General features: G+C 43.3%; 1 protein-coding gene across 1 annotated transcript; it reads left to right on the forward strand.

Moving 5' to 3' along the window:
• Window positions 1-3,816: 3,816 nt before the first annotated feature.
• Window positions 3,817-9,251, forward strand: GCNT3 (glucosaminyl (N-acetyl) transferase 3, mucin type). Its single transcript, XM_082388161.1, has 3 exons — window positions 3,817-5,215; window positions 6,223-6,391; window positions 7,732-9,251. Exon 3 carries the CDS (start codon window positions 7,786-7,788, stop codon window positions 9,106-9,108), a length of 1,323 nt encoding a protein of 440 aa, XP_082244287.1. The 5' UTR covers window positions 3,817-5,215; window positions 6,223-6,391; window positions 7,732-7,785; the 3' UTR covers window positions 9,109-9,251.
• The last annotated feature ends 868 nt before the right edge of the window (window positions 9,252-10,119 follow it).

The raw sequence follows: 10,119 nt of genomic DNA on the forward strand, positions 1-10,119 counted from the left end.
CTAATCCCAAACTCCTAATTTATCTCTCCCCCACCCCGTTTGCCTTTTGGTAACCATAAGTTTGTTTTCTATGTCTGTGAGTCTGTTTCTGTTTTGTAAATAAGTTCACTTGTACCATATTGTAGATTCCACATATAAGTGATATCATATAGTATTTGTCTTTCTCTTTCTGACTGACTTCACTTAGTATGATAATCTCTAGGTCCATCCATGTTGCTGCGAATGGCATTATTTCATCCTTTCTTTATGGCTGAGTAGTATTCCATTGTATAAATATATACCACATCTTTTTTATCCATTCCTCTGTCAATGGACATTTAGGTTGCTTCCATGTCTTGGCTATTGTAAATAGTGGAAGGCATTATTTTGTTTTGCTTCCTAAGATGATTCTAAAATAGCTTTTTTTAAAAATTAAAAATATATAATACCTGTGCATTCTAGATAAATTAGAAAACTGATGAGACAAAAAGAAGGAAACAGAAAGCCAGTAGCAATCACACAACCCAGAATACCGTGGTTAATATTTTAGTGCATTCCTTTCCAGACTTTTTCCTGAAATCTGTTTTTAAATAAGACACAACAATGGTGGTGGTGGTATGGGGATGGGAGAAGTGGTGGTAGAGAGAATGGGAATTACAGCTCCTGTTCTGTACTCTGCAGGCTTCAGACTAACTTCTTTTCACTTCCCTGAAACCTATGCCTTTTTCATACCTATGTTTCTAAATGTCCCTGAATTAGGAAACAGCTTCTGTATGGGTTAAGAATTTGTGACTCATGTAAGAGATCTGAAAAAGTAGTGGCTGTATAAGGCAGAAATTTGTTTCTTTCTCATATAAATGAAACCCAGAAGTAGGCAGTCTAGAACTGGTGAAGTGGCTCTATGGTATGACTGTCTTTCAGCTCATGACTTCCTTTCTCCTTGTTGCCTCCAGGTCCTAGATAGCTGCTGGAGCTCCAACCATTACATCTGCATTCATGATAATAAAAGAAGGAAGGGAAGAAGGGCTTAGCCTCTCCCTTTTAAGGAGCTTTCCCAGAAGTCACCTTTTACAATTACTTTCAATTGTAATTTTATTTATGATTTCTTCATAGTCAAATCTATTTCTTTTTTGTTTATAATTTTCAGATTTTGGTGTAATAGTAAAAATATCTTCCCAACCTAGGTATCATTAAAGTATTCTGTATATTTTCTGGAATTTTAGAACTGATTTTTCTTTTTAGTTTTAATCTGAAATATATTTATGTTTATAGCATGGGGTAGAGATGTAACATTCTTTTTCCAAATGGCTGCCGTAAAGGGACATTTTCTTTAACCCACGATATCTGTTCCTCTTGTAGCCGTTAGCCAAGATCCTTCCCTAGACAGTGCGAGAGGCACCCAGACAAATTCTTAATCTTTTTTTTTCTAGATTTCATTCAGACCTACACTAATTTGTTCGCACTTGTATTGCTAACCATTCCCTTTTTAGTTTTAACCTCTGGACCTCCATTGTATCCAACACATATTTTTTTTTCCACTCATACATGGCATTATAATCCATTTTCAAACATTCCTCCCACACAGGACTGTCAGCACCTTGAGAGTAGGGACTGTCTTAATCCACTTGGTATCTCTAACGTTGAAAATTTAGCAGCTTCCTCAATCAGTGGTAAACGGACTGAACGAATGAAAGAGTGTCATGTTACATGCCATTTGTTATTAGTTCCCTTTAAAAGGTTACTTTCTAATACTCGGTAGGAGGTACCTTAATCTCCTAGTTAAATCTAATTTTGGGGAGGTTACTTCTGAGGAAGTTTCCTAAACAGAATTAATCCCATTAATGCTGTTTGGATTTCAATTGGTTTCAATTCTGTGGCACTGTATTTTTGTGGACAATTGGAGGGCACCTCCATACATCAATTCCAGTAACTATTAGTAAGCCAGGGTTTCAAGACTCCAGTACTTAGAGGACCTCTCAGGCACACCGGGGAAGCTGTTCATTCAGGAAACATTCCTGGTGCATCTGTCACTTGGAAGTTCTCATGCTAGCTGCTCTAAGGAGGCAGAGCTGAGTTAGAAATGGTCTCTGCCCTTGGGATCAGGACACCACAATGAGGATGAGTGAGTTTTGATGAGTTCATGGGGCGGGGGTGGCATAGAAAAAGCCTAGCCGGGGCTGCCCCCTCGGTCTGCGGTGCTGAGAAGCAGGAACCCTGGCCTTGGTAGAAATCAGAGCATCACCCAAAGGTGGGGCATGGGGAGTAAGGAAAGGTGGCCTCCTTTATAATTTAGCAAATGATTCGCCTTGGAAACGTGAGGAGCAGGGAGGAACAAGTTGGATTATTTCACCCAAGGAGATTATTTTCTTCTCTACCCTCAGAAGTTTCCTCTGCATTCAGCGAATAAGTACTTACTGAGTTCTGTGGGCTGTTTTTTTTTTTTTTTTTTTCTTCCCTTTTCTTTCTTGAATCTCTTTTTGCCTTCCCTCTAAGTGGAGTGTGTCCAGGGGGAGGGAGAGCTTTGGGTGCGTAGAGGGAGTGGAGCTCTGGGTGGGACTGGAGAGTGCCCCCAGCCAGCCAGCCAGCCAGCAAATCTCAGCTGACCCTGAGCTGTGTCCTACATCCCTGATTGGAGACAAAGATGATCATACTGAGTCTTTGAACCACTTCTCTGTGGCTAGAGTTCATGGCGCATCTTCTCCAAGAGCCCACTGATACAGAACATTGAATAAGGTTAGGGCTCAAAGTACCCGCACCCCATCTTCTTCAGTACCTTTTGTCTCTTTCAGACTCCAGCTGCACCCATCTGGTAACACATTAACTTGGCTTACTTATCTCTTTCGATTTCCTGCCTCTCTGAGTCACGGCCTCTTCTCCTTATAGCCAGTCAGTGGGGCTCCCCTTGCTCTCCGTGACCACATGCAACCTTTCTCTTCTGCGCAGCCTTAGAATTCTGCCAACACCTACTGTGCTGGGTGCTGAGAGAGAACGAATAGGATTTCCAGGAGCTTGTAGTCTAATGCGAGGACAAAACTGACACATACTAGAGATAAACACCACCGTGATGAAATAAGTAAAAGGGTGCATTTGCCAGTTTGTAAACTCAGCTTAAAATGGTTGGATCCCTGCTGCCTGGGCCTTCCTCTGACCCTCTTGTTGGGACTGCAGGGTCCCCTGTACCTCCATCGAAGTTAACACCAAACTCTACTGGATTCTTCCGGATCCACCCTGCTGAGCCTGGCTTAGTCTCCCCATTATTGGAACGCTTAGACCATTTCACCGACATACAGGGATTTACAGTTCAAAATAGCAGAAGGAGGCAAAACTATCCGCCCAATAATCAGACTAAACTCATGATTAGGAGAAAAGGATTGAGGGGTCTGAGCGGGAAAAGTCTGCTATTTCAGAAACGACACCATAGCAGTAGTCATTGTGGGAACTCAGGACTGTGTTAGGCTTATACTTATTATCGGGTTTAATGTTGCTTTTATTCTCAGTAGTTGAGGGAGCTGAGTGCCTTCATCATTTTCAGTGCTTGGGACTTGTGAGTATCTTCATGTAATCCTGGACCCTTGGACACATTTGCCCCCAGGCTCACCTGGCTCTGTTGGGCCTCAGCAGGGCTAAAAGAAACCCTCATGAAGGGATTCATTCCTTAGGTCTGGGCTCCTAGACCTTGAAACTTGCCTGGTCCCCAGGCACTCTGGGTCTGGGCTCTTCCTCCCTGTTACCAGTGCCCCACCTTCTCTTTAAGGCCAGCATGGAGTTAAGGTGTGGAATCTGCTGCTTTGTGATCTCTGCGGGTTGCCTGGCTCCTGATCTTCCTGTGCCTCTCTCCAGCTATTCTGTTTCCTCTCTTGAACTTCCCTGGGGTCAGCTGCAGCTCACCTCTCCCCTCTGCAGTGCTAACACTGACCACTTAAACTGAGCCTCTTTCCAGAGCACAGAGAAGGGGACAATTCCAGGTCTCTTCCCTGATCTACCCACATCACCAGCATCAATACTTTTCCTTGATCCAGAGTTAAAGAACACTATTTGTACCCTCCTTGAGCTATTCTGTGAGCAAAATAGGCCTCTGTGGGCTGGTACTGGAGACAACTTAACAGTAACGTTCACCCAGTGCCTGCATATGCCAGGTTTTAAGTCAAGTCTCCCATATGTGTTATCTTGTTTAATCTTCACAGCAATCCTATAAAATAGCTATTAGTATTAGCCCCAGTTATACCAAGGAAATCACTGAAGCACAGAGGGATTACAGAATTTGCCCATGGTCACACAGCTAGAAAGTAGCAGAGTCAGGATTCAGACCTAGTTCTCTCCTGCCAAAGCCCAGGTGTGCCCATAACTACTAGCCCCTTGGTGTTACTCATACGTAGATTATCTTAACAAAATATATCCACAATTTGTTAATGTTACATTAGCATATATTTAGCAAATAAAAGTGGATACCTGTTTTGGTTACCTTAAAAATCAAATATTTAAAGTATTTTATCTCTATTGAGAGATTCTTTGATTTTTTTTTTTTTAATGGGAAAGAAGGTGGGACTTTGAGGTGGCCATCAAAGAGAAGTAAGATATAAACAAATTGGAAAGATTTTGCTAGATTCCGATACTGGAGCAAGTGTTTATCCTTTAATCGTTTTTGCCTCGGAGTGATCAAAGCTGACAGAAGACAGGGCCGAGGGAGCGGGGCCAATGAAAGAGCGGGCGCACATGACTGCATGTGGCTCCGTGCCATTGGTCTGTCTTCATCTACAGTCAGAAACAGGCAGAGGAGGTCCAAAAAAAGCAAAGACCTAAATTCCCTGTGCTTTATTGGGGGCTGCATAAACAGTTCTTGCAGGAGGAAGGCACCACTAACTCATCTTCGTTATTAAGCTGTTGTCTTCGTATGAAGCCCGCCCTCCTGGACTCAGCTTTGTGACGCTGGATGAGGGAAGTCTGCAAATCACGTTTGTGCTTTGCCAGCTGCCCCCTATTAGGCTCTGCCAGTAGGGGGCGTTGGAGGAAGACAGACAGGAGGCGGGACTTCCTGTTGGCTTTGAACGTATTTCCTGCTTCTGTGAGCGTCACCATGTCAACACCCTTTTCCTTCGCAGTGGTGGTTCCTTTATGTAGCTGCACTGAATCTAGTTTACAGTAACGGAGCACAGAGACACCAGGCTCCTCAGGAGAGGTCTGGATCTCAGCCTAGGAGGCCCTCCTCTGAGCTCAGAGACCCCGGCACCAACCAGAGGTCTGAGTTTCCGCTTGTTGGCATCCCTCTTACCAAATTCTCAATAATCCCCCAATATTTTCCTCCTTCCTCCAGCCTAGGGGTGGTAGCTACTTCCAGCAATGGTTACTTCCTTAATAATTTAGCATCATCTACCCCTCCCCCTGCTTTCCATTATCTACTTAACTTGATACCTGGTTAAGTTCTTTATGTGAAATTATTAAATTTGTTATTTCAAATATTTGGCCAGGAATGCTGCATATTTGGAGGGGTGCTTTGGGGGTGATGGAGAGAGGCAAACAGTGGCAAACAATGTCAGCAGTTTTGAAGAAGTCACTTTTCACACTGTATTGCCAAAACCACCCATGGGGCTCTCACTGAAGTCCAACCACCCTTAGTGTTAGCCTTGTTCAGACTGCCAGGAACCCTAGACTCACAGACATTAGTGACGGAGATCTACAATCTGGAGCCCCGAGGATATTTCTCCAACCTACAAATTATTAACAGTCATGGAAAGACAGGCAAATGAATTTTTTTTTGAGCAGTTGCCGTGGAAGAGCAAACTCTGGCTTTCACTGACTTTTCCTTTAAAGTAAAACAACAAAAGAAATAATCCTTGAAGGTCATTTTTATTGCTTCACTCTTCAGTGAAATTCAGGGAGTATTCAGGGAACATAAGAGAAGTGATATTTGAACTCCAGGCCAAAAGAAGATAGGGGCATACCTGTGTGTTTCTACGGTTCCTTGTTAAGGGGGAAAAAAGCTTTCAAGTTCTTGTCTGAGTATTGACAAGTTTTTATGAACGGTTTTGTGGCAGGAGAGCATGAGTACAAACTGGGCTGTTCTGGATCAAATAGCTGCTTGCCTTCTCAGACATTGCCAGCATTTTTTTCCTGCTTGCTCACCTTCCTGGATGACTTGTTCTTGAGAGTATGCTCCTGGATGATATATCTGAGCTGGCTCTCTTATCTGAGAGCAAGAAGCCAGAAGGTGAGTGACAGAGCCACCTGCTGTTCTTTACTTTGCAGAGATTAAGGAGCCTGACACAGTTTCTTGGACGTCCTATGAATGTTAGAAAATATATTTTGGAGAGGCTGAAAGAAGAAGAGACATGGTGTTCACATTTGCTTCCATGGAACCCAACCGATCTTCCCTTGGGAAAAAGATCTTCCCTAAATAGGAAAGAAGCTATTAAAGGTGAGAGTTTGCTTTACTTTTCATTTTTTCTTCCTCTTAGATTCCCATAAGTTATTACTAAAGAGGATACAGTCTTATGCTTTGAACAAGATTGCGATAAGGGAAAAGAATTATTGCTGGAAGGATATGTCACATTTTGTTCCTCTTTTTCTCCTTTTGGGGATTTTTTTTTCCCCCTATACTATCTGGTTTTCTTTGTTGGTACTAAGTACCCTTAGTGATTCAGATATACATACTTTTTCATATTCTTTTCCATTATGGTTTATCACAGGATATTGAATATAGTTCCCTGTGCTATATAGTAGGACTTTGTTGTTTATCTGCTTTTTACATAGTAGTTTCTAAGTACCCTGTTTAAAAGGTATTTAAACCTTTTACCCTATTTAAAAGGTAGCTGTGGTTTGGAGGAACAAGTATTAGGCTTACAGACACACACGCCACACACACACAAAAAAAATTGGGGGGAAGAGGGAGTATGGAAGAGTCCCAGATTTGCTTCTTATAATGTATATGACATTTGGCAAGTTATTTAGCTTCCGTTTTCCTCTCTATAAAAGAGGCCTAATATTACTATGTTTTAGGCATGTTGTGAAGATTCAATGGGAAAATGTAAAGAAATTTCTGGCTCAAAGAAAGTTCTCATTAAATATTGCATATGCATAGCTTTGTGTGTCTCTGTGTGGATATATTTTAAATTTGGATAGACTGAGAGTTATCTGTATGAATGATTACAATGTATTTTTCGAATTACATCCAATTTTTTGTACTTGTTTAAAAACATTTTCTTTAAAGCGTGGCTAGATGCCACATCTAACCAATGAATTATATGTGGTGAAAGCATCCTAAAATATGAACTGTCAAATAAGAGCAAGAAGTGTACTTTATCTTTTAAAAGGACATTTCTAGAACTGAAGCTGAGAGTTTGAATTTCATGGATTTTCTCTCTAGACCGATCAGAAATTCTATCCCCCAGTTAAGAGCTATGTTAGAAACAGGGTGGTAAGGTTTGGGGGGAAGAAGGAAAAATGAAGGGCGGGGAGTTCCTCTTATTAATTACACCTCTACAGCAACAGGTACTCAGCTCTGCTTCCCTTTCTGTCTCCTGAGGTGGAGGTGGAGCCAGATCCTGATCCCAACCCCAGCACGATCAGCTGGTTTGTAGTGTCAGGTTATAGACCTCCATCAGTGAGCTGGGTGTGTGAAGTTCCTAGGCAGGACTTGACTGAGGATATTTGTCTAGAGAAGAAACCTATTTTTGCCATCACTTAGGAGTTGAACTTGATGTACCTTGAGCATGTTCCAGGTTAGTTTGTAACTGAAGGCATTTTGTTCTGTCTAAGGATTTCATCCTCCTCCTCCTTCCCTGTACCCAAACTCTACCAGTCTCCCATTCCATGAAGATGATTAAGTGGAGGAAGAAACTCTGCGGGGGGCGTCACCTGTGGGCCCTGGGCTGCTATATGCTGCTGGCCATTGTTGCTCTGAAACTTTCTCTCAGGTTAAAATGTGACATAGATTCCTTGGATCTGGAATCCAGGGACTTCCGAAGCCAGCGCTGTAGGGACATCTTGTACAAGTCCCTGAAGCTGCCAGCAAAGAGATCCATCAACTGTTCTGGGATCACCCGAGGGGACCAGGAAGCAGTGGTCAAGGCTCTCCTGGACAATCTGGAAGTCAAGAAGAAGCGGGAGCCTTTCACAGACACCGATTACCTCAACATGACCAGAGACTGTGAGCAGTTTAAATCCCAGAGGAAGTTCATCCAGTTCCCACTGAGCAGAGAAGAGTTAGACTTCCCCATCGCCTACTCTGTGGTGGTCCATGAGAAGATTGAAAACTTCGAACGGCTGCTGCGAGCTGTGTATGCCCCTCAGAACATATACTGCGTCCATGTGGATGAGAAGTCCCCAGAAACTTTCAAAGAGGCAGTCAAGGCCATCGTTTCCTGCTTCCCAAATGTCTTCATGGCCAGTAAGTTGGTCCGGGTGGTTTACGCCTCCTGGTCCAGGGTGCAGGCTGACCTGAACTGTATGGAAGACTTGCTCCAGAGCTCGGTGCCATGGAAATACTTACTGAATACGTGTGGGACAGATTTTCCTATAAAGACCAATGCTGAGATGGTCCTGGCCCTCAAGATGTTGAATGGGAAGAACAGTATGGAGTCCGAGATACCTACTGAGTACAAAAAGTCTCGCTGGAAATACCACTATGAGGTGACAGACACATTGCACCTAACCAGCAAGATGAAGGACCCTCCCCCTGATAACTTACCTGTGTTCACAGGGAATGCCTATTTTGTGGCTTCTCGAGCCTTTGTCCAACATGTCTTAGAGAACCCCAAATCCCAAAGACTGATCGAATGGGCAAAAGACACCTATAGCCCGGATGAACACCTCTGGGCCACCCTTCAGCGTGCACCGTGGATGCCTGGCTCTGTCCCTTACCACCCCAAGTTTCACATCTCAGACATGACCGCCATTGCCAGGCTGGTCAAATGGCAGCTCCATGAGGGAGACATCAGTATGGGGGCACCTTATGCACCTTGCTCTGGAATCCACCAGCGGGCTATCTGCATTTATGGGGCTGGGGACCTGCACTGGATTCTTCAGAATCATCACCTCTTGGCGAACAAGTTTGACCCAAAGGTGGACGATAATGTTCTGCAGTGCTTAGAAGAGTATTTACGTTATAAGGCCATCTATGGGACTGAACTCTGAGATACACCGTGAGAGGATTGCAACCCGAGGGGCAGGAACATGTACAAACGTGCCTAGAACACGCTGGGACAGTGTGGGGTGGGAGACCAGGGCTCTGGAATCCATGGCCTCCCCCTGGGTCAGGGGGCTGCTCTTGGAGTGTGGTGAGTAGATCTGTTGCCTTGCAAATTGCTGCCCTGGGTGAACACTGACTGTTCACTCACCTCACTTCCAATAGCTCCTCCACTGACTCTGCCACCGAGTTGGGAATAAGAACCAGCTCTCTGGGTAAATAAGGGAGGGAAGTGTGGCAGGAGACCCTGGATTTCAGTTGAACTCTTGGCATTGGCTTTTTCACTCTTTGGAGAGGCCATTCCTAATAATTCTAGGCTTGGTAGTAGGGAGGGGACTTTGAGGGAAAAAAGGCCTTGTACTATTTTGTACTATTAACTTAAAAATAAATAGCTTCTGATTCAAATCCCTGACTCTACTTTTTGTCTAGTAAGCCAGAGATAAGATAAAACGTTGAGACGTTTTCTCATAACTATTGGTGACATTTAAAATCCCTGGTGGCTAGCAAGAGAATCCCCATTGTTCTGGAATGATCATGGCAAGCTGTATAAATGGCAGATGCAAAAGAATATAGAGGAACACAGCTGATTCTTTCATTACTGAAAGCCCTCCTCATTTTGTTATCATTGCCAGATTCATGACTTTTCTGTAAGGGAAAAGGCAGGGTGATTTAACCCATATGACCATCCATATCCTTATGGGAAAATTACAGCACTAATTTTGCAAGCTTCACAACCAAAGCTTAATGTTCCATGAGAAAGATGGTAGTTGCCATTAGGTAAGGTCACCGTATAATTTATTGTCAAAACTGGAACACATTTTACTTGGGGGTGGGTGGGTGCTGTAGTATTAATAACTATGTTAGATAACAAGAATAAACTAGGTCTGGTTATTCTATCTTTATGCCTCTTGAGTCAAAACTTTAAGTATGTGAATGGAATGGTCACTGTTCATAGTTCT

This window comes from Balaenoptera borealis (assembly GCF_965194805.1).
Source record: "Balaenoptera borealis genome assembly, chromosome: 3".
In the NCBI taxonomy this organism is placed as follows: domain Eukaryota; kingdom Metazoa; phylum Chordata; class Mammalia; order Artiodactyla; family Balaenopteridae; genus Balaenoptera; species Balaenoptera borealis.